The 26592-nt window shown below is 62.6% G+C and overlaps 2 protein-coding genes across 4 annotated transcripts; both read left to right on the top strand.

The window, feature by feature from the left end:
• The first annotated feature begins 21 nt into the window (after positions 1–21).
• On the top strand, positions 22–10893 carry SLC5A5 (solute carrier family 5 member 5). Its single transcript, XM_068996817.1, has 14 exons — positions 22–387; positions 513–578; positions 830–881; positions 972–1039; positions 2025–2179; positions 3364–3504; positions 4319–4448; positions 5614–5702; positions 5794–5906; positions 6871–6941; positions 7560–7646; positions 8418–8647; positions 9546–9649; positions 10653–10893. Exons 1-14 carry the CDS (start codon positions 22–24, stop codon positions 10856–10858), a joined length of 1878 nt encoding a protein of 625 aa, XP_068852918.1. The 3' UTR covers positions 10859–10893.
• Positions 10894–12075: 1182 nt separating this feature from the next.
• CCDC124 (coiled-coil domain containing 124) lies at positions 12076–23919 on the top strand. 3 transcript variants are annotated; one of them, XM_068997200.1, is made up of 5 exons: positions 12076–12106; positions 13465–13634; positions 16218–16404; positions 20539–20659; positions 22572–23919. In XM_068997200.1, exons 2-5 carry the CDS (start codon positions 13476–13478, stop codon positions 22771–22773), a joined length of 669 nt encoding a protein of 222 aa, XP_068853301.1. In that variant the 5' UTR covers positions 12076–12106; positions 13465–13475; the 3' UTR covers positions 22774–23919. The 3 variants fall into 3 exon arrangements, with proteins under 3 accessions (XP_068853301.1, XP_068853303.1, XP_068853302.1); XM_068997202.1 differs by lacking the exon at positions 12076–12106 and adding an exon at positions 12389–12695; XM_068997201.1 differs by lacking the exon at positions 12076–12106 and adding an exon at positions 12718–12834.
• The last annotated feature ends 2673 nt before the right edge of the window (positions 23920–26592 follow it).

The raw sequence follows: 26592 nt of genomic DNA, 5'->3' as shown, positions 1-26592 counted from the left end.
TGTCCCCACCCTGAAGTGACCATGGCAGCTCCGGAGGGACTCCGGGACGTGCGGGACCTCACCTTCAGCCTGTGGGATTACGGCGTCTTCGGGCTGATGCTGCTCATCTCCACGGGCATCGGGCTCTTCCACGGCCTGGCCAAGGGCGGCCAGAAAACCTCGGAGGATTTTTTCACGGGGGGCAGACGGATGTCGGCGCTGCCCGTGGGGCTCTCGCTGTCCGCCAGCTTCATGTCGGCCATCCAGGTGCTGGGAGTGCCGGCCGAGGCGTTCCGCTACGGAACCAAATTCCTCTGGATGTGCCTGGCGCAGCTCATCAACACCGTGCTCACGGCGCAGCTCTTCCTGCCCGTCTTCTACCGCCTGGGGCTCACCAGCACCTACGAGGTGGGCGCGGGGCGCGGCGGGGGAGGACGTGGCAGGGGACATGGCAGGGGACATGGCAGGGGACATGGCAGGGGACGTGGCGGTGCCGGGGTGGCCCCCGACGTTCTCCTTGTCCTTTGTCGCAGTACCTGGAGCGGCGCTTCAGCAGGAGCGTGCGGCTGTGCGGGACCGTGCAGTACGTGGTGGCCACGGTGCGTTGTGGTGGCCACGGTGCGTGTGGCCGGGCCCGGGGACAGCGCGGGGAGCCGGCGGGGAGCGCAGCGGCGCTGCCCTGAGCCCTTGGCAAGCGTCCTCGTTCCCGTGCTCGTGTTTTGCCTGGCTCCGAGCGAGCGGAGCGCGGCGGGAGCGCTGTTTGGAGTGAAAACCTCCGTGTTTGCCCAGCCGAGCTTTTTGGGCAGCGTTATCCCCGCGGGGTCACCTGCTGTCACCCCTCTTCCCACAGATGCTCTACACCGGGATCGTCATCTACGCGCCCGCCCTGATCCTAAACCAAGGTGTGGTGGCTCGAGGGGGCTGCTCCTCGTCCCTGTCCCCCCTCTCCAGGTGACATTTCCCCCCCTTCAGCACCTCCCCTTCCTCTCCAGTGACCGGCCTGGACATTTGGGCGTCCCTGCTGTCCACGGGGATCATCTGCACCTTTTACACCACCATAGTGAGTGAGGGAGAGCCGGGGAGTGTCCCGGGGGTGTCCCTGAGGTGTCCCGGGGGTGTCCCGGGGTGTCCCGGGGGTGTCCCGGGGGTGTCCCGGGGGTGTCCCTGAGGTGTCCCGGGGGTGTCCCGGGGGTGTCCTGGGGGTGTCCTGGGGGTGTCCTGGGGTGTCCTGGGGGTGTCCCGGGGGTGTCCCCGGGGTGTCCCGGGGGTGTCCTGGGGGTGTCCTGGGGGTGTCCTGGGGGTGTCTTGGGGGTGTCCTGGGGTGTCCTGGGGGTGTCCCGGGGGTGTCCCCGGGGGTGTCCTGGGGGTGTCCTGGGGTGTCCTGGGGTGTCCCGGGGGTGTCCCGGGGGTGTCCCGGGGATGTCCTGGGGGTGTCCTGGGGTGTCCTGGGGGTGTCCCCGGGGTGTCCCCGGGGGTGTCCTGGGGGTGTCCCGGGGGTGTCCTGGGGGTGTCGCCGGGGTCTCCCGGGGTGTCCTGGGGGTGTCCCGGGGGTGTCCTGGGGGTGTCCCGGGGGTGTCCCGGGGGTGTCGCCGGGGTGTCCCGGGGGTGTCGCCGGGGTGTCCCGGGGGTGTCCCGGGGGTGTCCCGGGGGTGTCCCGGGGGTGTCCTGGGGGTGTCCCGGGGGTGTCCCGGGGGTGTCCCGGGGGTGTCCCCGGGGTGTCCCGGGGGTGTCCTGGGGGTGTCCTGGGGGTGTCCTGGGGTGTCCTGGGGGTGTCCCGGGGGTGTCCCCGGGGGTGTCCCGGGGGTGTCCTGGGGTGTCCTGGGGTGTCCCGGGGGTGTCCCGGGGATGTCCTGGGGGTGTCCCGGGGTGTCCTGGGGGTGTCCCGGGGGTGTCCCTGAGGTGTCCCGGGGGTGTCCCGGGGTGTCCTGGGGGTGTCCCGGGGTGTCCCGGGGGTGTCCCGGGGGTGTCCCGGGGGTGTCCTGGGGGTGTCCCCGGGATGTCCCGGGGGTGTTCCCGGAGCTCAGCCCCGGCTCGCTGTGGCGCAGGGTGGGATGAAGGCTGTCATCTGGACCGACGTGTTCCAGGTGTTTGTGATGCTCGCGGGCTTTGTCGCCATCGCCATCCGCGGGGTGCAGCTGGTGGGGGGTCCCGCCGAGGTGCTGAGCATCGCCGCCAATGGCTCCAGGATCAACTTCGCCGAGTGAGTCCCCCCCAAAGCCCGCGGGGTGCGGACCCCGCTCCCCCTGCCCCGGGGTGCTGGGGGGGTCACTGTGTCCCCCCCAAAGCCCTCGGGGTGCGGACCCCGCTCCCCCTGCCCCGGGGTGCTGGGGGGGTCACTGTGTCCCCCCAAAGCCCGCGGGGTGCGGACCCCGCTCCCTCTATCCGGGGGTGCTGGGGGTCACTGTGTCCCCCCCAAAGCCCTCGGGGTGCGGACCCCGCTCCCCCTGTCCCCGGGGTGCTGGGGGTCAATCCCAGCCCCTCTCACTCCCTGCCCCGGAGTTTTGGGGGTCTTTTCTGCCCCAAACCCACAGCGTGTGGATCCCTCTCCCCCCCTGTTGAGGGGGCACTCCCAGCCCCTCTCCCCCCTGTCCTGCGTTCTGGGGTCACTCCCAGCCCCTCTCCTCCCCGTCCTGGATTCTGGGGGTCAGTCCCAGCCCCTCTCCCCCCCTTTCCTGGGTTCTGGGGTCACTCCCAGCCCCTCACCCCCCCTTTCCTGGATTCTGGGGGTCACTCCCAGCCCCTCTCCCCCTGCTTTGGGTTCTGGGGTCACTCCCAGCCCCTCTCCTCCCTGTCCTGGATTCTGGGGTCACTCCCAGCCCCTCTCCTCCCCGTCCTGGATTCTGGGGTCACTCCCAGCCCCTCTCCCCCCCTTTCCTGGGTTCTGGGGTCACTCCCATCCCCTCTCCTCCCTTTCCTGGGCTCTGGGGGTCACTCCCATCCCCTCTCCTCCCTTTCCTGGATTCTGGGGGTCACTCCCAGCCCCTCTCCCCCTGCTTTGGGTTCTGGGGTCACTCCCAGCCCCTCTCCTCCCTTTCCTGCGTTCTGGGGTCACTTCCAGCCCCTCTCCCCCCCTTTCCTGGGTTCTGGGGTCACTCCCATCCCCTCTCCTCCCTTTCCTGGGCTCTGGGGGTCACTCCCATCCCCTCTCCTCCCTTTCCTGGATTCTGGGGGTCACTCCCAGCCCCTCTCCCCCTGCTTTGGGTTCTGGGGTCACTCCCAGCCCCTCTCCTCCCTTTCCTGGGCTCTGGGGGTCACTCCCAGTCCCTCTCCCCCTGCTTTGGGTTCTGGGGTCACTCCCATCCCCTCTCCCTCCCTTTCCTGGATTCTGGGGGTCACTCCCACCCCCTCTGACCCCTTCCCCTGGCACCGGGGCTCCGTGCCCAGCTTCAACCCGGACCCGCGGAGCCGCTACACGGCCTGGACGTTGCTGCTGGGCGGGACCGTGGTGTGGCTCTCCATGTACGGCGTGAACCAGGCGCAGGTGCAGCGCTACGTGGCCTGCAGGAGCGAGAGGGAGGCCAAGATGTGAGTCCGGGGCTGCTCCGGATCCCAGGGATCGCCTGGATCCCGGGAATTGTCCGGATCCCGCTCTGTGGGTTCACGGGGGGGTGAGGGGATGCGTTGAGTGCTGCTTTGTTCCCTGCGTGGGTCGCTGTATGGCTCCTGCACCCTGTAAGGACCTGGCACCCTGCAAGGACCTGGCACCCTGCAAGGACCCTGCGTAGAGCGTGCAGGTTTTTCTGGACCCTGAATTGACCTGATAGCCCTGCAAGGACCTTGCAATGAACCCAGCACCCCTGGGAGGACCCTGCGGTCCTTTATGGACACTGAAATCACCTGAAAGCCCCGCACGGCCCCTGAACAGACCCTGCAAGGACCCAGCGCCCTCGTATTGCCCCTGCAAGGACCCTACGAGGTCCCCGCACCCCTGCAAGGACCCTGCACCCCTTCACGGACCCTGAATTGACCTGAACCCCCTGCACAGGCCCTGCAAGGACCCTGCACCCCTGCCTTGCCCCTGCACCCCTACAAGGACCTGCATTGCCCTTATACAGCCCCTGCACGGACCCAGCACCCCTGTACGGACCCTTTACGACCCCTACCCCCCTGCCAGGACCTGCCACCCCTTCCTTTGCCCTGCGCAGACCCTTCAAGGACCCCGCACCCCTTTCTGGACCATGAATTCACCCGAAATCCCCACACGGACCCTGCAGAGCCCCAGCACGGACTGAACCCCGACCCCCCCCCAATGACCCCTACCCCCCTGCCAGGACCTGCCAGCCCTTCCTTTGCCCTGCGCAGACCCTGGCAGGGCCCCGCTGAGCCCCGGTGCCCGCAGGGCGCTGCTGGTCAATCAAGTGGGGCTGTTCTGCATCGTGAGCAGCGCGGTCTCCTGCGGCCTCGTCATGTTCGCGCTCTACCGGGACTGCGACCCCCTCCTGGCCGGGGCCATCGCCGCCCCCGACCAGGTACGGGACCCCCGAGCCCCCCTTCCCCCTTCCAGGACCTCCCCCGAGGTCGGGGTGTCACAGGGTCCTTCCTCATTCCAGGATGTTGGGGTTTCGCAGAGTCTTTCTCCCTTCCAGGACCCCTCCGGGGGTTGGGGTTTCACAGGGTCCTTCCCCCTTCCAGGACCCCTCTGGGGGCTGGGGTCTCACAGGGCCCTTCCCCCTTCCAGGACCCGCTGGGTTGGGGTCCCTCAGGGATCTTCCCCCTTCCAGGACGTTGGGGTCTCACCGGGCCCTTCCCCCTTCCAGGACCCCGTCGGGGGTTGGGGTCCCTCGGGGATCTTCCCCCTTCCAGGACCCCCAACGCAATGGGGTCAGAGGGGGTTTTGGGGGTCCCACAGGGTTCTGCCCCTTCCAGGACCCCTGGGGCAGCAGCGTGGGAGGCTGAAGGGGGTCCCAGAGAGTTTTGGGGTCCCGGAGGTTCCTGATCCCTCCAGCACCTCCCAAAAGCAGTGGGATGGGGGGGAAAGGGGTCACAGGGGGGGTTTTGGGGTCCCCATGGTACCGGCCCCCTCCAGCACCCCCTGAGGTAACAGGATGGGAGGGTTTTGGGGTCCCAGAGGGTTTTGGGGTCCCCCCAAGATCCTGATCCCTCCAGAACCCCCCAAGGCAGCAGGGTCAGAGGGGATTTTGGAGTCCTCCAGCACCCCCTGAGGCAGTGGGATGGGGGGGAAAGGGGTCACAGGGGGGGTTTTGGGGTGCCCTGGGGTCCTGATCCCTCCAGCAACCCCTGAGGCAGTGGGATGGGGGGGAAAGGGGTCACAGGGGGGGTTTTGGGGTGCCCTGGGATCCTGATCCCTCCAGCAACCCCTGAGGCAGCAGGCTGGGACTTCGGGGGGATCTCAGAGGGTTTTGGGGTCCCCCCAAGATCCTGATCCCTCCAGCACCCCCTGAGGCAGCAGGATGAGACTTTGGGGCGATCTCAGAAGGTTTTGGGGTCCCCTGCGATCCTGCCCCCTCTGAGGCCGTGGGGTGGGAGGTTGAGGCTGTCCCAGGGGGGATTTTGGGGTCCCATCCCCTTCCAGCACCCCCTGAGGCAGCGCAGGCTGGGGGATAAAGGGATCCCAGAAGGTTTTGGGGTCCCAGAAGGTTTTGGGGTCCCCCTTGACCCCCCTTCCCCCCACAGTACATGCCCTATTTGGTCCTGGACATCTTCGAGAGCACCCCGGGGGTGCCGGGGCTGTTCCTGGCCTGCGCCTACAGCGGGACCCTGAGGTGAGGAGGGGGTGCCCGGCGCAGGGACCCCGCGCAGGGGGTGCCACCCGCGGTGCCCCCGCGGGGCTGACCGGGCTCTCCCGGTGCCCAGCACGGCGTCCACGTCCATCAACGCCATGGCCGCCGTCACCGTGGAGGATTTCGTGCGGCCGCGGCTGCCGGCGCTGTCCCCGAGGAGGCTGGCGCTGATCGGCAAAGGGCTCTGTGAGTGCCGCCCGCGGCTGGCATGGGGCACCCCAACCTGGCATGGGGCACCCCAACCTGGCATGGGGCACCCGCGGCTGGCATGCGGCACCCCAACCTGGCATGGGGCACCCCAACCTGGCATGGGGCACCCCAACTTGGCATGGGGCACCCGCGGCTGGGGTGGGGCACCCCAACTTGGGATACGGTGCCCCAACCTGGGATGGTGTAGCCCAGACTGGGATGGGGCACCCGTGGCTTGGGGTGTGGCACCCCAACCTGGGATGGGGTAGCCCAGACTGGGATGTGGCACCCTCAGCTGGGATGGGGCACCCGCGGCTTGGGGTGGGGCACCCTCAGCTGGGATGGGGCACTCCAACCTGGGATATGGCACCCCAACCTGGGATGGGGCACCCCAGACTGGGATATGGCACCCCAACCCGGGATATGGCACCCCAACCTGGGATATGGCACCCTCAGCTGGGGTGTGGCACCCCAACCTCGGGTGTGGCACCCCAACCTGGTATGGGGCACCCCAACCTGGGATATAGCATGCCAACCTGGGGTGGGGCACCCCAGACTGGGATGTGGCAGTCCCGGCTGGGATGGGGCACCCTTTGCTGGGATATGGCACCCCAATCTGGGATGTGGCACCCCAATCTGGGATATGGCACCCCAATCTGGGATATGGTACCCCAACCCGGCATGGGGCACCCCAACCTGGGATGTGGAAGCCCCAGCTGGCATGGGGCACCCCAGACAGGGATGGGGCACCCCAACCCAGCATGGGGCACCCTCGGCTGGCATGGGGCACCCCAACTTGGGATGTGGCACCCCCGGCTGGGATGGGGCACCCTCAGCTGGGATGGGGCAGCCCAACCTGGCATGTGGCAGCCCCGGCTGGGATGTGTTATCCCAAACTGGGGTGTGCCAGGCTGTGCCACCCCATCCAATCCCACCCCGAGCCGTTCCCACATTCCCGCAGCTCTCACCTTCGGCACCTCGTGCATCACCGTGGCCGCTCTGTCCTCGCTGCTGGGGGGGGGCGTCCTGCAGGTGAGACCCCCCCGCGACCCCAAATCCCCTCCCTCAGCTTCTGCCCCATAAAAAACCCCAAATCCCCCCCCATGGTGTCAGTGCCCATCCGAGCGGGGACACGGCCACGCTCTGCTGGCACCTGGAGAGCCCTCGGGGATGGGGATTTGGGGCTGTGCCAGGGACCCCCTAAGGCCCCCTCAGACCCCAAATCCCCTCTCTCACCTTCTACCCCATAAAAAAACCCAAATCCACCCCCCTGGGCTCTCAGTGCCCATCCAAGCAGGGACACGGCCACGCTCTGCTGGCACCCGGAGAGCCCTCAAGGACGGGGATTTGGGGCTGTGCCAGGCACCCCCTGGGGCCTCCTCAGACCCCAAAGACCCCAAAAACCCCAAAAACCCCAAAGACCCCAAAGAGCCCCAAAACCCCAAAGACCCCAAAGAACCCAAAAACCCCAAAGAGCCCCAAAAACCCCAAAGACCCCAAAGACCCCAAAGACCCCAAAAACCGTAAGGAGCCCCAAAAACCCCAAAGACCCCCAAAGACCCCTCAGACCCCAAAAACCCCAAAAGCCCCAAAAACCCCAAAAAAACCCAAAAACCCCCCAGCCCCCCCAGCAGAGCTGTGCCCCCCCAGGGCTCCTTCACGGTGATGGGGGTGATCAGCGGGCCCCTGCTGGGCGCCTTCGTGCTTGGGATGTTCCTGCCCCGCTGCGGCACCGCCGTGAGTGGGGTCACGGGTTTGGGGTTTGGGGTTTGGGGTTTTGGGGTCCTGCCCCGCTGCGGCGCCGCCGTGAGTGCGGTTTGGGGTTTGGGGTTTGGGGTTTGGGGTTTTGGGGTTTGGGGTCACAGGGTTTTGGGGTTTGGGGTTTTCGGGTTTGGGGTTTTGGGGTTTGGGGTCACGGGGTTTTGGGGTTTGGGGTTTTCGGGTTTGGGGTTTTGGGGTCTGGGGTTCTGGGGTTTGGGGTCACGGGGATTTGGGGTTTTGGGGTCCTGCTGTTCTGCAGCACTGCTGGGAGTGGGGGGTTGGGGATTTGGGGTCACGGGGTTTTGGGGTTCTGCCCCGCTGCAGCACGGCTGGGAGTGGGGTTTGGGGTCATGGGGATTTGGGGTTTTGGGGTTTTGGGGTTCTGCCCCGCTGTGGCATGGCCGTGAGCGGGGTTTGGGGGTTTGGGGTTTGGGGGTTTGGGGGTTTTGGGGTTCTGCCCCGCTGCAGCGCGGCCGTGAGTGGGGGGAGCTTGGGGAGGGGGTTTTGGGAATGGGTGGACTCGGGGAAAGAGAATTTTGGGGAGGGGGACTTTGGGATGGGGGATTTTGGGGGATGGGGGGAATTTGAGGATGGGGAATTTTGGGATTTTGGGCTGGGGGATTTTGGAGTGGGGGGATTTTGGGATGGGGGATTTTGGGATTTTGGGCTGGGGGGATTTTGGGCTGGGAGCTCTCCACAGCCCCCACGCCCCCGCTCAGTGCCGAGCCCTCCCCGTCCCCACGGCAGGGGGTGCTGGGCGGCCTGGCCGTGGGGCTGGCGCTGGCCCTGTGGGTGGCCGTGGGGGCCACCCTGTACCCGCCCGGCGCGGCCGCCATGGGGGTGCTGCCCACCTCGGGGGCGCTGTGCCCGCCCCGCAACGGCACCGTGGGCACCGACGGCACCGTGGGCACCGACATCGGCACCGCGGGCACCGCGGGCACCAACAACGGCACCGCGGGCACCCCGGAGAGCCCCCGGTGAGCGCGGCTGGGGGGCGGCTCCGGGGAGGGTGATGTGTCCTGTGATGTCATAGCGCTGTCCCTGACAGCTGTGACGTCACAGCGCTGTCCCTGTGACGTCACAGCCCTGTCCCTGTTCCCTGTGACGTCACAGCGCTGTCCTGTGCCCTGTGATGTCATAGCACTGTCCTGTTCCCTGTGACGTCACAGCGCTGTCCCTGTGACGTCACAGCGCTGTCCCTGTTCCCTGTGATGTCATAGCACTGTCCTGTTCCCTGTGACGTCACAGCGCTGTCCCCATTCCCTGTGATGTCACACCAATGTCCCTGTTCCCTGTGATGTCACAGCCCTGTCCCTGTTCCCTGTGATGTCACAGTGCTGTCCCTGGGTCCTTATGACGTCACACTGCTTCCCTTGTCCCTTATGATGTCACAGCCCTGTCCCTGCTTGTGGTGACGTCACACCACTGTGCCCCTTCCCTGTGACATCACAGCCATGCCCCTTTCAGCTGTGACATCACACCCCTGTACCTGTCAGCTGTGACGTCACATCCCTGTACCTGTCAGCTGTGACGTCACATCCCTGTCCCCGTTCCCTGTGACGTGACACCCCGTTCTCCACTCCCTGTGACGTCACACCCCATGTCCCCGTTCACTGTGACGTCACACCCGGTCCTTGTAACGTCACACCCCATGTCCCTGTTCCATGTGATGTCACACCCCATGTCCCCGTTCCCTGTGACATCACACCCGTTGCCTGTGACGTCACACCCCATGTCCCCATTCCCTGTGACGTCACACCCGTTGCCTGTGACGTCACACCCCATATCCCCATTCCCTGTGACGTCACACCCCATGTCCCCGTTCCCTGTGACGTCACACCCGTTCCCTGTGATGTCACACCCCGTCCCCCGCAGCCCGGCCATCCTGGGTGACCTCTACGCCGTGTCCTACCTGTACTACGGCGCCCTGGGGACCCTCGGCACCGTGGGGACAGGGGCCCTGCTCAGCCTCCTGCCAGGTGAGGGGGGGGGGGGGCTGGCCCTGGCACCCTGGCACTCCTCAGTGTCACCCCGTCACCCTGTGACCCTGTCCCTGGCACCCTGGCACCCCTCGATGTCACCCTGTCCCTGGCACCCCTCCCTGTCACCCTGTCACCCTGACCCTGGCACCCTGGCACTCCTCGGTGTCACCCCGTCACCCTGTGACCCTGTCCCTGTCACCCTGGCACCCCTCCCTGTCACCCTGGCACCCTGACCCTGGCACCCTGGCACTCCTCAGTGTCTCCCTGTCACCCCTCCCTGTTACCCTGACCCTGTCACCCTGTCCCTGTCACCCTGTCACCCCTCCCTGTTACCCTGTCACCCCTCCCTGGCACCCTGTCCCTGGCACCCTGTCCCTGGCACCCTGTCCCCTCTCACCCCTCCCTGTCACCCCGTCCCCCCTCCCTGAACCCCTGACCCTGTTACCTCTCCCTGTCCCCCTGTCCCCCTTGTCCCCCTGTCACCCCTCCCTGTCACCCCTCCCTGTCACATCACCCTGTCATGCTGTCACCCCTCCCTGTCACCCTGTCCCCTTGTCCCTGTCCCCTTGTCCCCCCTATCCCTGTCACCCTGTCCCCCCGTCCCTATCCCCCTGTCCCTGTCCCCCTATCCCCCTGTCCCCCTGTCCCCCTGTCACCCTGTCCCCTTGTCCCTGTCCCCCTGTCCCCCCATCCCCCTGTCCCTGTCACCCTGTCCCCCCCTCCCTGTCCCCCATCCCCCTGTCCCCCCGTCCTCCTGTCCCCCTGTCCCTGTCCCTGTCACCCCTCCCTGTCGCCCCTGTCGCCCCTGTCCCCCTCTCCCCCTGTCCCTGTCACCCTGTCCCCCCTCCCTGTCCCCCTGTCTCTGTCCCCCTGTCCTCCCTCCCTGTCCCCTTGTCCCCGTGCCCCCTGTCCCCCCATCCCCCTGTCTCTGTCCCCCTGTCCCCCTGTCCCCGTGCCCCCTGTCCCCCCGTCCCCCTGTCACCCTGTGGCTTCCCGGCAGGCCCAGCCCGGCAGAAGCGCCGGCCCCAGGGCGTGCTGTGGTGGGACATCGTCAGGGCCAGGCCCTCCGCTGGCCCCAGAGGGGACCGGACCCCCCGGGACGAGCCCCCGGACAAGGCCGGAGCGTCCCAGGAGCTGCTGGGCACGGAGGGGACACCCCCGGGTGACCCTGCCAAGGGTGGCACCGTGGCCGAGAGCGACGTGTAGGGGACAGCGGGGTGGGGACAGCGCCCTGACCCCAATAAAGGAGCTGCTGACCCTGGCCGGAGCCTGGCCTTGGGGACACGGGGAGGGGACACGGCCACTGCCCCTCGGGTGACACGGCCCGAATGGGGAGGGGGCCATGGGCAAGTGGGGAGGGGGGCTGGGAGTCAAGGCCTGCCCTGGGAGGCCACGCCCAGTCTGGGGACAGTAGCCACACCCTTTTAAGCCCCACCCACTCTGGGGACAAAGGACCCCACCCTTTTAAGCCCCACCCACTCCGATAACAATGGCCACACCTTTTTAAGCCCCACCCACTCCGTTGACAACGACCCCACCCTGATAAGCCCCGCCCACTCCGGTGAAAATGGCCACACCCTGATAAGCCCCGCCCAGTCAGATGACAATGGCCCCACCCTTTTAAGCCCCGCCCACTCCAGTAACAACGACCACACCCTTTTAAGCCCCACCCACTCCAGCGACAATGGCCACACCCTTTTAAGCCCCACCCAGTCTGGGGACAATGGACCCCACCCTGATAAGCCCCACCCACTCCAGTAACGACAGACCCCACCCTTTTAAGCCCCACCCATTCCGGTGACAATGACCCCACCCTTTTAAGCCCCGCCCACTCCAGGGACAAAGGACCCCACCCTTTTAAGCCCCACCCACTCCAATAACAATGGCCACACCCTGATAAGCCCCACCCACTCCGGTGGCAATGGCCACACCCTTTTAAGCCCCACCCACTCGGATGACAACGGACCCCACCCTTTGAAGCCCCGCCCACCTCGGCGACAAGAACAAAGACCTGACCAACGTTCCAGGTGCCAATGGGCCCCACCCTGTGATGGGCACCCCAATGGTGCCTCCCGCCGCTGACAAACGGCCCCACCCTGTTAGACTCCGCCCACCCAGGCGGCAACGACCCCGCCCTCTTAAGCCCCGCCCACCCCCCCTCCCTCAGGTGTGACGCCATCTTGGAACCGGGCAGAGCCGCCCCGTGGGTTCCCCCGCGGATTTTTTTCCAGCGCGCCGCCAGCGCTGCCGTGAGCGGGGATCTCCGCCCGTCCGCTCCCTCCGCTCCCTCCGCTCCCTCCGCTCCCTCCACCGCCGCTCCCTCACGGAGGCAGCACGGCCTTGCCCTCAACCAACATGGCGGCGGCGCCTTCCCGGTCCTCTCCCGCCATGCTGAGGCGACGGCGCGCGGTGATGACGCGCAAGGCGCGCGACGGGCGGGGCGGCGGGGCCCGGGTAGGAGCGGGGCCGGTTCGGGGCCGGTTCGGGGCCGGTTCGGGGCCGGTTCGGGGCCGGTTCGGGGCTGAGGGACCGGGACGGGCCCGGGCGGGGAACGAGGGGAAAGGACGGGAGCGGAGGCAGCGGGGGAGGCCGGGGGGTGACGGGGCGGGGAGGGCTGGGCCGGGCCTGGGTGTCCCTTGTTGCACCCCCCCCCCCCTCCCCTCAGGTGGGGCCCAGCCCGGCTCGCGCTCCTTGGGAAGGGTCAGGGGGCGGGAAAAGGGATTTTAGGAAGGCTCAGAGGGCGGGAAAAGGGATTTTCGGGATGCTCAGAGGATGTTCCAGGCAGGAGAAAGGATTGAATCCATCCCAGGCTGTGAAAACCTCGGCAGTGGAGCAGCCCTGCCCTGCCCTGTTTGATTTGCTAAGCAACGATCCGTCACGAAAATCAAAGATTGAAGCCCCAGCGCCGCGATTTTCGCGGCGTTTGCTTGATTTGAAAGCTCAGATCTCCCTGGATTTGACTTTTCCCAGCCTGGATAACGACTCCAGCCCATTTTTGTGGCTGTTTATCCAAATTAAAAGCGGTCCTGTCACATCCCTGTGGGTAAAGGCACCTGAATCCCTTTTTTTCCTGCTTCAGGGTTTTTTTTTGCCTTTTCCTTGGGGTGGGGGGCGTGTCCCCTGCTGGAATTTTGGGATGGACTGAGCACGTTCCTTTGGGATGAGCCAGGATCTGGGAACTGGTGAAATATGGAAAATTTATCCCGGTCTGAGGTTGGGATAAATGGGGGGAGGGAGGGGGGGATGGTCCCAAGTTTTTCATCCTCCACAGGGCTCAGGTTTGGGGAGCTTCCTTCCCCCCCACAATTCCCCAAAATCTTTATGGATCATCGGGAGGGGCTGGAGAGTGTCTGGGGAAGGGAATGGAGCTGGGAAAGGCTGGAGAATTCCCAGTTGGGAAGGAAGTGGAGAATTCCCAGTTGGGAAAGGCTGGAGAATTCCTGAGGGAGCTGGGAAAGGGCTGGAGAATTCCTGAGGGGGCTGGGAAGGGGCTCAGCCTGGAGCAAAGCGGGATCAGGGGGGACATTCCCAATCTCCACCAGTCCCTGCCAGGAGGGCACAGCCGGGGTGGGGGATCCCAGGGGACACCAGGACAGGAGGGAACGGCCCCAAGCTGTTCCAGGTGGGAATTTCCTCCTGGAAAAGTTGCTCAGGGGTTGGAATTACCCAGGAACGTTCGGAACCCCCACCCCAGCTCCTGGGCGTGCCGTGGATGACCTGGATGACCCCAAACCTCATTCCCAACATCTCCATCCCTACCAAAGCCCATCCCAACCCCCGACTGTTGCTCTCTTTTCCCTTCTTTCCCACAGCATCTTGAGGGATGCCCAAGAAATTCCAGGGGGAAAACACCAAGTCGGCTGCGGCCCGAGCCCGCAGAGCCGAGGCCAAGGCAGCGGCCGACGCCCGCAGGCAGCAGGAGCTGGAGGATGCCCTCTGGAAGGATGAGGATAAACACGTCCTGAGGAAGGAGCAGAGGAAGGTCAGCAGGCCCAAATCCTGGGAAATCCACTCAGCATTCCCAAAAAATCCACTCAGCATTCCCAGGAAATCCACTCAGCGTTCCCCAGTCCCGGGAAATCCACTCAGCATTCCCAGAAAATCCACTCAGCATTCCCCAATCCCAGGAAATCCACTCAGCATTCCCAAATCCTGGGAAATCCACTCAGCATTCCCAAAAAATCCACTCAGCATTCCTAGGAAATCCACTCAGCAATCCCAGGAAATCCACTCAGTATTCCCAGGAAATCCACTCAGCATTCCCCAGTCCTGGGAAATCCACTCAGTATTCCCAGAAAATCCACTCAGCATTCCCAGGAAATCCACTCAGCATTCCCAAATCCTGGGAAATCCACTCAGCATTCCCAGGAAATCCACTCAGCAATCCCAGGAAATCCACTCAGCATTCCCAGGAAATCCACTCAGCATTCCCCAAATCCTGGGAAATCCACTCAGCATTCTCAGGAAATCTACTCAGTAATCCCAAAAAATCCACTCAGCATTCTCAAATCCCAGGAAATCCACTCAGCATTCCCGGGAAATCCACTCAGCATTCCCAGGAAACCCACTCAGCATTCCCCAATCCCAGGAAATGTTGTTGGAGGTCCTGAGGGAGTCTTTCCTGGGCTTTTCCAGCCTTTCCTGGGGTTTTCCAGCCTTTCCTGGGGTTTTCCAGCCTTTCCAGAGCCTCTCCAGCTTTTCCAGGGAGAGGAGGAGCAGCCCTGGGAATGAGGAGAGGAGGAAAACTGGGAATGGGAGGAGGAAAATCTCTGGGAAGGAGAGGAGAAACAGCCCTGGGAATGAGGAGGAGGAAAATCTGGGAATGGGAGGAGGAAAAACGCTGGGAATGAGGGAGAGGAAGAACCCTGGGAATCAGAGGAGGAACGTCCATGGATCCATCCCTCCCTCCATCCATCCCTCCATCCATCCATCCATCCATCCATCCATCCATCCATCCATCCCTCCATCCATCCATCCATCCATCCATCCATCCATCCATCCATCCATCCATCCATCCATCCCTCCATCCATCCATCCCTCCATCCATCCCTCCATCCATCCCTCCATCCATCCCTCCCTCCATCCATCCCTCCCTCCATCCATCCCTCCCTCCATCCATCCATCCATCCCTCCATCCATCCCTCCATCCCTCCATCCATCCATCCATCCCTCCATCCATCCCTCCATCCATCCATCCATCCATCCATCCATCCCTCCATCCATCCATCCATCCATCCATCCATCCATCCCTCCATCCATCCCTCCATCCATCCATCCATCCATCCCTCCCTCCCTCCATCCATCCGTCCATCCATCCATCCATCCATCCCTCCATCCATCCATCCATCCATCCATCCATCCCTCCATCCATCCATCCATCCATCCATCCATCCATCCATCCATCCCTCCATCCATCCATCCATCCATCCATCCATCCCTCCCTCCCTCCATCCATCCATCCATCCATCCATCCATCCCTCCATCCATCCGTCCATCCATCCATCCATCCCTCCATCCATCCATCCATCCATCCATCCATCCATCCATCCATCCCTCCATCCATCCCTCCATCCATCCATCCATCCATCCCTCCCTCCATCCATCCATCCATCCATCCATCCATCCATCCCTCCATCCATCCATCCATCCATCTATCCATCCATCCATCCCTCCATCCATCCCTCCATCCATCCATCCATCCATCCCTCCCTCCCTCCATCCATCCATCCATCCCTCCATCCATCCCTCCCTCCATCCATCCCTCCCTCCCTCCATCCATCCATCCATCCATCCATCCATCCCTCCATCCATCCCTCCATCCATCCATCCATCCATCCATCCCTCCATCCATCCCTCCCTCCATCCATCCATCCATCCATCCATCCATCCATCCATCCATCCATCCATCCCTCCCTCCCTCCATCCATCCGTCCATCCATCCATCCATCCATCCATCCATCCATCCCTCCCTCCCTCCATCCATCCGTCCATCCATCCATCCATCCCTCCATCCATCCCTCCATCCATCCATCCATCCATCCATCCATCCCTCCATCCATCCCTCCATCCATCCATCCATCCATCCCTCCCTCCCTCCATCCATCCGTCCATCCATCCATCCATCCATCCATCCATCCATCCCTCCCTCCCTCCATCCATCCATCCATCCATCCATCCATCCATCCATCCCTCCATCCCTCCATCCATCCATCCATCCATCCATCCATCCATCCCTCCATCCCTCCATCCATCCATCCATCCATCCCTCCATCCCTCCCTCCATCCCTCCCTCCATCCCTCAGGAATTCCCCATCCCCCCTCATTCCCATCCCCCCAGCCCAATCCCATCTCATCCCCTTCTCCCCGAGCACCCCAAACCCCCCCCCACAGAACCCCCCTCCCACCAGGACAACACCCCACAAACCCCATTCACCTCTGGCAACAAAACCCCAAAATCCCCCCAAAAATCCCAACCCTGACCTCCCCCCTTCCTTCCCCCGCCTCCAGCACCGCTGGGATCCCTCTGGAATTTGGGAATCGAGCGCTTCCTTATCCCCTTTCCCAGGAGGAGCGGGAGAAGCGGCGCCTGGAGCAGCTGGAGCGCAAGAAGGAGCTGCAGCGGCTCCTGGAGGAGGAGGATTCCAAACTCAAAGGGAAAACTCCCAAGCAGGGAAATCCTGGGAAAATCACCCGGGCTCAGATCGAGGAGAGCATCCGCAAGGAGCAGCAGCACCGGGAGAGCAGCGATGGAGGTTTGGGAATTCCTCGGGAATGCGCCCCGAGTCGGCGCTTTTCCGGGAAAACGGGGCTGGAAGTGGGAGCTGCCGGCGACCGCGGCGTTCCCGCTGGGATTTGGGTCGGAGTTGTTGTTCTTTGGGGTTATCCCAGGGAAATTCAGCCCCTTCCCTGTTCCCAGGGCTGTGGGGTCGGGCTGGGGTTGGGTGCGAAGGATCTTGGCCGGCTTTGGCTGTGGGGTTTTGTTCTTGGGCTTCTGGGTTTGTTGTGGTCGTGTTTTGATCTGTCCCAAACTTCCCATCCCCAATCCCAGATTGCCTCCCCAATCCCAAATTCCCGTCCCTATCCCAAATTCCCATCCCTATTTCCCCTTCCCCAATCCCAAATTTCCCTTCCCCAATCCCAAATTTCCCATCCCCTATCCCAAATTCCCATCCCTATCCCACATTTCCCCTTCCCCAATCCCAAATTTCCCATCCCCAATCCCAGATTGCCACCCCAATCCCAAATTCCCATCCCTATCCCACATTTCCCTTTCCCCAATCCCAAATTCCCTTTCCTCAATCCCAAGTTCCCCTTCCCCAATCCCAAATTCCCCTTCCCCTATCCCACTTTTCCCCTCCCCTATACCGAATTCCCCTTCCTCAATCCCAAATTCCCCTTCCCCAATCCCAATTTCCTATTCCTTATCCCATATTTCCCCTTCCCCTATCCCAAATTCCCCTTCCCCGATCCCAAATTCCCATTCCTTATCCCACATTTCCCCTCTCCTATCCCAAATTCCTTTTCCCCAATCCCAAATTCCCCTTCCCCAATCCAAATTTCCCATTCCTTATCCCACATTTCTCCTCTCCTATCCCAAATTCCCCTTCCCCAATCCCAAATTCCCCTTCCACAATCCCACATTTCCCCTCCCCTATCCCAAATTCCCTTTCCTTTATCCCACATTTCCCATCCCCAATCCCAAATTCCCCTCCCTTTATCCCAATTTCCCATCCCAATCCCACATTTCCCATCCCCAATCCCAAATTCCCCTTCCTTTTTCCTAAATTTCCCTTTCTCAATCCCAAATTCCCATCCCAATCCCAAATTCCCATCCATATCCTGAATTTTCCAAGGGAAACCTGAGGGGTTTTTTGGGGAAAAACGGGGCTTTCCAGAGGGAAAATGGAGTTTTCCAAGGAAAAGCTGAGTTTTCCAGAGGAAAATCTGAGCTTTTTTAGAGAAAAAAATGGAGTTTTTTAGAGGAAAAATGGAGATTTTTTGAGGAAAACATGGAGGTTTTTAGAGCAAAAAATTGAGTTTTTTAGTGGAAAAAAATGAGTTTTTTTGAGGAAAACATGGAGTTTTTTCGAGGAAAAATTGAATTTTTTAGAGGAAAAATGGAGTTTTTTTGAGGTAAAAATAGAGTTTTTTTGAGGAAAACATGGAGTTTTTTAGAGGGAAAAATGGAGTTTTTTAGTGGAAAAAATGGAGGTTTTTTGAGGAAAAATTGAACTTTTTAGAGGAAAAAAACGAGGTTTTTTGAGGAAAAATGGAATTTTCCAAGGGAAAATTGACGTTTTTAGAGGGAAAATGGGGATTTTAAGCGGGAAAACTGAGGGTTTTTTTGAGGAAAAATGGAGTTTTTTCACGGAAAAAACGGGATTTTCCAAGGAACCCCCGAGTTTTCCAGGCCCCCCCGATTTTTCCAGCGCCCCCCCGATTTTTCCAGGGCCCCCCAAGTTTTCCAGGGAACCCCGAGTTTTCCAAGGGACCCCCAAGGGACCCCCAAGTTTTCCAGGGACCCCCGATTTTCCCAGCCCCCCCGATTTTCCCAGCCCCCGCCGATTTTCCCAGTCTCCCCCGATTTTTCCCAGGCCCCCCGAGTTTCCAGGCCCCCCCGAGTTTTCCCAGGGCCCCCCGAGTTTTCCAAGGACCCCCCGAGTTTCCCAGGAACCCCCGAGTTTTCCAGGGAACCCCGAGTTTTCCAGGGACCCCCAAGGGAACCCCAAGTTTTCCAGGGCCCTCGAGTTTTCCCAGGGCCCCCCGAGTTTTCCAGGACCCCCGAGTTTTCCAAGGGACCCCCGAGTTTTCCAAGGGATCCCCGAGTTTCCAAGGGAACCCCGAGTTCTCCAGGCACCCCCGAGTTTTCCAGGGACCCCCCAAGGGACCCCCGAGTTTCCCAGGACCCCCCGATTTTTCCCAGCCCCCCCCGAGTTTCCCAGCCCCCCCGATTTTCCCAGCCCCCCCCAATTTTCCCAGCCCCCCCCAATTTTCCCAGGCCCCCCGAGTTTTCCCAGCCCCCCCCAAGTTTTCCAAGGACCCCCCGAGTTTTCCAAGGACCCCCCAAGTTTCCCAGGAACCCCCGAGTTTTCCAGGAACCCCCGAGTTTCCCAGGAACCCCCGAGTTTTCCAGGAACCCCCGAGTTTTCCAGGGACCCCCAAGGGAACCCCAAGTTTTCCAGGGACCCCGAGTTTTCCAAGGACCCCCCGAGTTTCCCAGGAACCCCCGAGTTTTCCAGGAACCCCCGAGTTTTCCAGGGACCCCCAAGGGAACCCCAAGTTTTCCAGGGACCCCGAGTTTTCCCAGGGCCCCCCGAGTTTTCCAGGACCCCCGAGTTTTCCAAGGGACCCCCGAGTTTTCCAAGGGGAACCCCGAGTTTTCCAGGAACCCCCGAGTTTTCCCAGGGCCCCCTCAGTTTTCCAAGGACCCCCAAGGGAACCCCGAGTTTTCCAGGGATCCCCGATTTTCCCAGGCCCCCCCGATTTTCCCAGCCCCCCCCGAGTTTTCCCAGGGCCCCCCGAGTTTTCCAGGACCTCCGAGTTTTCCAAGGGACCCCCGAGTTTTCCAAGGGATCCCCGAGTTTCCAAGGGAACCCCGAGTTCTCCAGGCACCCCCGAGTTTTCCAGGGACCCCCCAAGGGACCCCCGATTTTTCCAGGCCCCCCCGATTTTCCCAGCCCCCGCCGATTTTCCCAGCCCCCCCCGATTTTCCCAGGCCCCCCGAGTTTCCAGGCCCCCCCGAGTTTTCCCAGCCCCCCCCGAGTTTTCCCAGGGCCCCCCGAGTTTTCCAAGGACCCCCCGAGTTTTCCAGGAACCCCCGAGTTTTCCCAGGGCCCCCCGAGTTTTCCCAGGGCCCCCCGAGTTTTCCAGGACCCCCGAGTTTTCCAAGGGACCCCCGAGTTTTCCAAGGGGAACCCCGAGTTTTCCAGGAACCCCCGAGTTTTCCCAGGGCCCCCTCAGTTTTCCAAGGACCCCCAAGGGACCCCCGAGTTTTCCAGGGATCCCCGATTTTTCCCAGCCCCCCCGATTTTTCCCAGCCCCCCCGATTTTTCCCAGCCCCCCCCGAGTTTTCCCAGGGCCCCCCGAGTTTTCCAAGGACCCCCCGAGTTTCCCAGGAACCCCCGAGTTTTCCCAGGGCCCCCTCAGTTTTCCAAGGACCCCCAAGGGAACCCCAAGTTTTCCAGGGATCCCGAGTTTTCCCAGGGCCCCCCGAGTTTTCCAGGACCCCCGAGTTTTCCAGGACCCCCGAGTTTTCCAAGGGATCCCCGAGTTTCCAAGGGAACCCCGAGTTCTCCAGGCACCCCCAAGTTTTCCAGGGACCCCCCAAGGGACCCCCGGTTTTTCCAGGGACCCCCGAGTTTCCCAGCCCCCCCGATTTTTCCCAGCCCCCCCCGATTTTCCCAGTCCCCCCCGATTTTCCCAGGCCCCCCGAGTTTCCAGGCCCCCCCGAGTTTTCCCAGCCCCCCCCGAGTTTTCCCAGGGCCCCCCGAGTTTTCCAGGAACCCCCGAGTTTTCCAGGGAACCCCGAGTTTTCCAGGGACCCCCAAGGGAACCCCAAGTTTTCCAGGGCCCCCGAGTTTTCCCAGGGCCCCCCGAGTTTTCCAGGACCCCCGAGTTTTCCAGGGAACCCCGAGTTTTCCAGGGACCCCCAAGGGAACCCCAAGTTTTCCAGGGACCCCGAGTTTTCCAGGGACCCCGAGTTTTCCAGGACCCCCGAGTTTTCCAGGAACCCCCGAGTTTTCCCAGGGCCCCCTCAGTTTTCCAAGGACCCCCAAGGGAACCCCGAGTTTTCCAGGGATCCCCGAGTTTCCCAGCCCCCCCGATCGTTCCCGGCCCCCCCGGTCGTTCCCGGCCGGGCAGTGAGGCCGTGCCGCTGTTCCCGGCAGGGCAGAAGGAGAAGGAGCGATCGCACCTGGAGCTGCCGCTGGAGGAGAACCGGAACCGGCGGCCGCCGGACGAGGGCGCGCTGGAGGCGCGGAGCGTGGAGGAGGCCATCGCTGCCCTCAGGTGAGGCCTGCTCCGGGATTCCTGGAATTCCGGCTTTCCCAGGGAATTCCCAGGGAATTCTGGCGTTTCCCAAGGAATTCCGGCGTTTTCCAGGGAATGCCGGCTTTTCCCAGGGAATTCCCAGGGAATTCTGGCAGTTTCCAGGGAATTCCCAGGGAATTCTGGCGTTTCCCAAGGAATTCCGGCGTTTTCCAGGGAATTCCGGCTTTTCCAGGAAATTCCCAGGGAATTCCTTCTGGCTTTTCCAGGGAATTCTTTCTGGCTTTTCCAGGGAATTCTGGTGTTCCCAGGGAATTCCCAGGGAATTCTGGCTTTTCCAGGGAATTCCCTGAGAATTCCTTCTGGCTTTTCCAGGGAATTCTTTCCGGCTTTTCCAGGGAATTCTGGTGTTCCCAGGGAATTCCCAGGGAATTCTGGCCTTTTCCCAGGGAATTCCTCCTGGCATTTCCCAGGGAATTCCCAGGGAGTTCCAGCTTTTCCAGGGAATTCCTTCCGGTGTTTCCCAGGGAATTCCCAGAGAATTCCGGCTTTTCCCAGGGAATTCCTCCTGGCATTTCCCAGGGAATTCCCAGGGAGTTCCAGTTTTTCCAGGGAATTCCTTCTGGCATTTTCCAGGAAATTCCCAGGGAATTCCTTCTGGCATTTTCCAGGAAATTCCCAGGGAATTCCGGCAGTTTCCAGGGAATTCCTGCGTTTCCCAGGGAATTCTGGTGTTCCCAGGGAATTCCAGCGTTTCCAGGGAATTCTGGCTTTTCCCAGGGAATTCCCAGGGAATTCCAGCTTTTCCTAGGGAATTCCCTGAGAATTCTGGCAGTTTCCAGGGAATTCTCAGGGAATTCCAGCGTTTTCCAGGGAATTCCCGCCCGGGATTTCGGGAGGAGGGGTTGGAGAGCGGTGGGGGGAGGATTGCTTTGGGGTGATGCCTGTGGGATTGGGGTATCCCTGAAATCCTTGGGGTGATTCCTGTGGGATTGGGGCTGATCCTGGTGCCGTTCCCTTTGGGATCAGCCCATCCCTTTGGGATCAGCCCATCCCCTCTCCTCTTCCCTTTGGGATTGGGGCCATTCCCTTTGGGATCAGCCCATTCCCTTTGGGATCAGCCCATCCCCTTTGGGATCAGCCCATTCCCTTTGGGACCACCCCACCCCCTCTCCCATTCCCTTTGGGATCAGCCCATTCCTTTTGGGTTCAGGCTATCCCTGGTGCCATTCCCTTTGGGATTGGTGCCATTCCCTTTGGGATCAGGCTATCCCTGGTGCCATTCCCTTTGGGATCAGCCCATTCCCTTTGGGACCAGCCCATTCCCTTTGGGATCAGGGTATCCCTGGTGCCATTCCCGTTGGGATTGGGGCCATTCCCTTTGGGATCAACCCATTCCCTTTGGGACCACCCCACCCGTCTCCCATTCCCTTTGGGATTGGTGCCATTCCCTTTGGGATCAGCCCATCCCCTTTACCACCAGCCCATCCCTGGTGCCATTCCCTTTGGGACCACCAGCCCATTCCCTTTGGGATCAGCCCATTCCCTTTGGGATCAGCCCATTCCCTTTGGGATTGGTGCCATTCCCTTTGGGATCAGGCTATCCCTGGTGCCATTCCCTTTGGGACCAGCCCATTCCCTTTGGGATCAGCCCATCCCTGGTGCCATTCCCTTTGGCATTGATGCCATTCCCTTTGGGATCAGCCCATCCCCTCTCCCATTCCCTTTGGGATCAGGGTATCCCCTCTCCCATTCCCTTCGGGACCACCCCACCCCTCTCCCATTCCCTTTGGGATCAGCCCATTCCCTTTGGGATCAGGGTATCCCCTCTCCCATTCCCTTTGGGATCAGCCCATCCTCTCCCATTCCCTTCGGGACCACCCCACCCCTCTCCCACCCCCTTCCCCCCTCAGCCATCCCCTCTCTCCGGCAGCGTGGCGGCTCCCTCGGAGCGGCACCCGGAGCGCCGGCTCCGCGCCGCCTTCGCCGCCTTCGAGGAGCTGCAGCTGCCGCGCCTGAAGCAGCAGAACCCCAACATGCGGCTGTCGCAGCTGCGGCAGCTCCTCAGGAAGGAGTGGATGAAATCCCCGGAAAACCCCCTGAACCAGCGGCACAAACCCTACAACAGCCACTGACGGGACTGCGGCTGCCGCTCTCCCCCTTGGGATTCTCCCGGGAAACGCCCGGAGCTCTGCCGGGGTTTCGCTTTCTCTCCGTGGATTGCCGGACGTCGGCGGCGCCGCGGTGGTGGGGGTCGGACTGATGGCGGCTTCTCCTTCCTGAAATTCCCGGCGTTCTCCTGTCCTTCCCTGCTTGGAATTCTCCCAGAGTGCTGCTTTTGAAGAGATTCCAGACCGGGATCGTCGTTCCAGCCTTCCCAAAGATGTTGGGAAGAGGGAAAATCCCTCTGGAAGGAGTGGGAAAAGGCACGGCCCGGCCGGATTCCCGCTTTTCCTGAGGGGGGCCCAGCGGTGCCAGGCAGCTCCAGGTGATATTCCCGGTGTTCCCTGGAATGCTGGAGCCCCAAATCCACCTGGAGAAGGGAAATTCCTGCTTTTCCCATTCCCTTTTTTCCCCCTTTCCCTGATCCCAGGCTCGGGATGGGAGCCTTGGGAAGGGGAGGTGACGCTCCCTGAGCTGCGTTCCCGTGGGAATGCGGGGTGAGATCCCTGAGCGTTTTCTAGGGAATTCCGGAGTTTCCCAGGGAATTCCCAGGGGATTCCGGCGTTTCCCAGGGAATTCCAGCATTTCCCAGGGGATTCCTTCTGGCATTTTCCAGGGAATTCCCAGGGAATTCCAGCGTTTCCAGGGGATTCCTTCTGGCATTTTCCAGGGAATTCCCAGGGAATTCCAGCCTTTTCCAGGGAATTCCAGCCTTTTCCAGGGAATTCCTTCCAGCCTTTCCCAGGGAATTCTGGCATTTCCCAGGGAATTCCTGAGCTCCCTCGGGAATGCTGAAATCCTTGGGAATACCAGAATCCTTGGGAATACCAGAATCCTCGGGAATGCCAATCCTGCCCTTTCCCCTCTCTTTTCCCATCCTTTGGGAATGAAATTCCTTCCCAGGGAATCGTTCTGGGGGTGCCACTGGACTTCCCAAAACTCCCCCCTCCAAATCCCTGTGGGATTCCTCCAATCCCACTCCCTGGTTTTGGGGCTGGTCCATGGTCCCCCATCCCAGAATTCCCAAATCCAGCCAGGGAGGAATCACCCCCCGCCCCCCCTTTTTTTTTTCGGTGAGAGTTTGGTGTGTTTGAATCCGATTAAAAACCTAAAAACCATCCCAAAATCCTCATAAATCCGGGAAGGAATCATTTGGGGTTTCCAGGAGGATTCTTGCTTTGCTTTGCTCACTTTTATCCCTGAAAATGTGGAAAATCCCGCTGGAATTGGGGCTGGGGTTCCTACATGGATTTGGGGGGGGGTTCTCTCCCTTTGGGACCCCCCCCAGGTTGTTCCTGGGGAGGGGGAATTCCCCATTCCCGCTGCTCCTGGAGTGAGGAACCCACAGGAGGGGTGGGGGGGTGTCCCCCCTCCCATCCCCATCCCAGGAATTCCCTCCTCCTTCCCCCATCCCTGGGGTGTCTCCTCCCTGTCCTCCCCCACCCCCCCTCGGGGCTCTTTGTGTGGCAGAGCCCCCCCAGGCCCCTCCCCTTCATCCCCGTTCCCATCCCCGTTCCCATCCCCGTTCCCATCCCCGTTCCCATCCCATTCCCATCCCATTCCTGTTCCCATCCCATTCCCATCCCATTCCCATCCCATTCCTGTTCTCTCCCCATTCCCATCCCATTCCCCTTCATCCCTGTTCCCATCCCATTCCCAGACCCCTCCCCTTCATCCCCGTTCCCATCCCCGTTCCCATCCCATCCCATTCATTCCCATTCCCGTTCCCATTCCCATCCCATTCCCCTTCATCCCCATTCCCATCCCATTCCCATCCCATTCCCGTTCCCTCCCCATTCCCATTCCCATCCCATTCTTGTTCTCTCCCCGTTCCCATCCCATTCCCATCCCATCCCATCCCATCCCATCCCATCCCATCCCATCCCATCCCATCCCATCCCATCCCATTCCCATCCCCGTTCCCATCCCATCCCATCCCCGTCCCATTCCCGGTATTCCCTCACTGGGGGGGGGGATGGGGCTGTGGCTGTCAGGACCCCCCCCCCATTCAGCCTCAGGGGAGCCGGGGGGGATTTAGGGGACCCTAAAAGATCGATGGGGTCCCCCTGCTTTGAGGAAAGGGGGGATTTGGGGGAACCCCTCTGTGCGAGGGGGGGCATCGGGATTAAATTCCCACGGGATTTGGGGGAACCCCTCTGTGCCGGGGGGGGGTCGGGATTGAATTCCCACGGGATTTGGGGGAACCCCTCTGTGCCAGGGGGCGTCGGGATTAAATTCCCGTGGGATTTGGGGGAACCCCTCCGTGCCAGGGGGGGTCGGGATTAAATTCCCGTGGGATTTGGGGGAACCCCTCCGTGCCAGGGGGGTCGGGATTAAATTCCCGTGGGATTTGGGGGAACCCCCCCACTCTGTAGGGTGGGGGGCGTCCCGGTGTCCCCCTCCCCCTCAGCAAAGCGGTTCCCGAAGGGAGGGGATTCCCCGCCCCTCCCCCCTTTTCCCATCATTTGGGGGGGGGGGGGAACGGGACATTGCCATGGCAACGGGGGGGGCATTGCCATGGCAACGGGGGGGGGCATTGCTATGGCAACCGGGGGGCATTGCCATGGCAACCGGGGGGCATTGCCATGGCAACCGGCTGAAGGAGGGGGACACGCGGGGGCGGCGGTCACGCAGCCCCGGGATCCGCCCGCGCAGCCGTGTGGGGCTGGCACCGGGCATCGCCCCCCAAACCGGGCATCGCCCCCCAAACCGGGCACCGCCCCCCCCAAACCGGGCATCGCCCCCCAAACCGGGCATCGCCCCCCCGAACTGGGCATCGCCCCCCAAACCGGGCACCGCGCCCCAAACCGGGCATCGCCCCCCCAAACCGGGCACCGCCCCCCAAACCGGGCACCGCCCCCCAAACCGGGCATCGCCCCCCAAACCGGGCATCGCCCCCCCCAAACCGGGCATCGCCCCCCAAACCGGGCACCGCCCCCCCAAACCGGGCACCGCCCCCCCCAAACCGGGCATCGCCCCCCAAACCGGGCATCTCCCCCCAAACCGGGCATCGCCCCCCCCAAACCGGGCATCGCCCCCCCAAACCGGGCACGGACCCCCAAACCGGGCATCGCCCCCCAAACCGGGCATCCCCTCCCTCCCCCCATATCGGGCATCCCCCCCCGTTCTCACCGGGCAACCCCAAACCGGGAATCCCCCGCTGCCCCCGCACCGGGAATTCTGCCCCCCCCCCCCCCACCGGCTTTTCCCTCCCCCTCGTCCTCCCCCCTCACCGGGAATCCCCCTCCCCCCTCACTGGGCATCCTGGGCCCCCCCCGTCGCCCCCTGGCCCCGGTCCCGCCCCCGCCCCCCCCTCACCACCCCCGCCCCCTCCGGGCACCGCCTGCGACCCCCCCGCGGCACCGGGGCGGCGATTGCGGGGATGGAACGGGACAGGGACACACGGACACACGGACATGGACGGGGACAGACGGACAGGGGGACACGGACTGGGGGACAAGGACAGGGACACGCGGCCAGGGGGACACGGACACACGGACACGGACACACGGACATGGACGGGGACACACGGACAGGGGGACACGGACAGAGGGACAGGGACGGGGACACGGCCAGGGGGACACGGACACACGGACACGGACACACGGACAGGGGGACAGGGACACGCGTGTGTCACACCCGCCCCGCACAGCGCCCCTTGCACGCCCCTGTGCACAGCCGGCCTTGCACACCCCAAATTCACCCCCCAAATTCACACCCCCTGTTCACACCCCTGGACCCCCTGTTCACACCCATTGCACCCCCCAAATTCACACCCCGATCCACACCCC

The sequence above is a fragment of the Aphelocoma coerulescens genome, chromosome 28 (assembly GCF_041296385.1).
Source record: "Aphelocoma coerulescens isolate FSJ_1873_10779 chromosome 28, UR_Acoe_1.0, whole genome shotgun sequence".
Classification (NCBI taxonomy): domain Eukaryota; kingdom Metazoa; phylum Chordata; class Aves; order Passeriformes; family Corvidae; genus Aphelocoma; species Aphelocoma coerulescens.
Note: the sequence above shows the minus strand (reverse complement) of the source record. Positions and strands in the feature narration are given on the sequence as shown.

Bases quoted from the DNA above. Each gene is read 5' to 3' on its own strand.
- SLC5A5 (XM_068996817.1), top strand. From the start codon at position 22: ATGGCAGCTCCGGAGGGACTCCGGGACGTGCGGGACCTCACCTTCAGC. The intron at 579-829 runs GTGCGTTGTGGT...CTCTTCCCACAG, and splicing joins TGCAGTACGTGGTGGCCACG to ATGCTCTACACCGGGATCGT. The intron at 1,040-2,024 runs GTGAGTGAGGGA...GCTGTGGCGCAG, and splicing joins GCACCTTTTACACCACCATA to GGTGGGATGAAGGCTGTCAT.
- CCDC124 (XM_068997200.1), top strand. From the start codon at position 13,476: ATGCCCAAGAAATTCCAGGGGGAAAACACCAAGTCGGCTGCGGCCCGA. The intron at 13,635-16,217 runs GTCAGCAGGCCC...CCCCTTTCCCAG, and splicing joins TGAGGAAGGAGCAGAGGAAG to GAGGAGCGGGAGAAGCGGCG. The intron at 20,660-22,571 runs GTGAGGCCTGCT...TCTCTCCGGCAG, and splicing joins GAGGCCATCGCTGCCCTCAG to CGTGGCGGCTCCCTCGGAGC.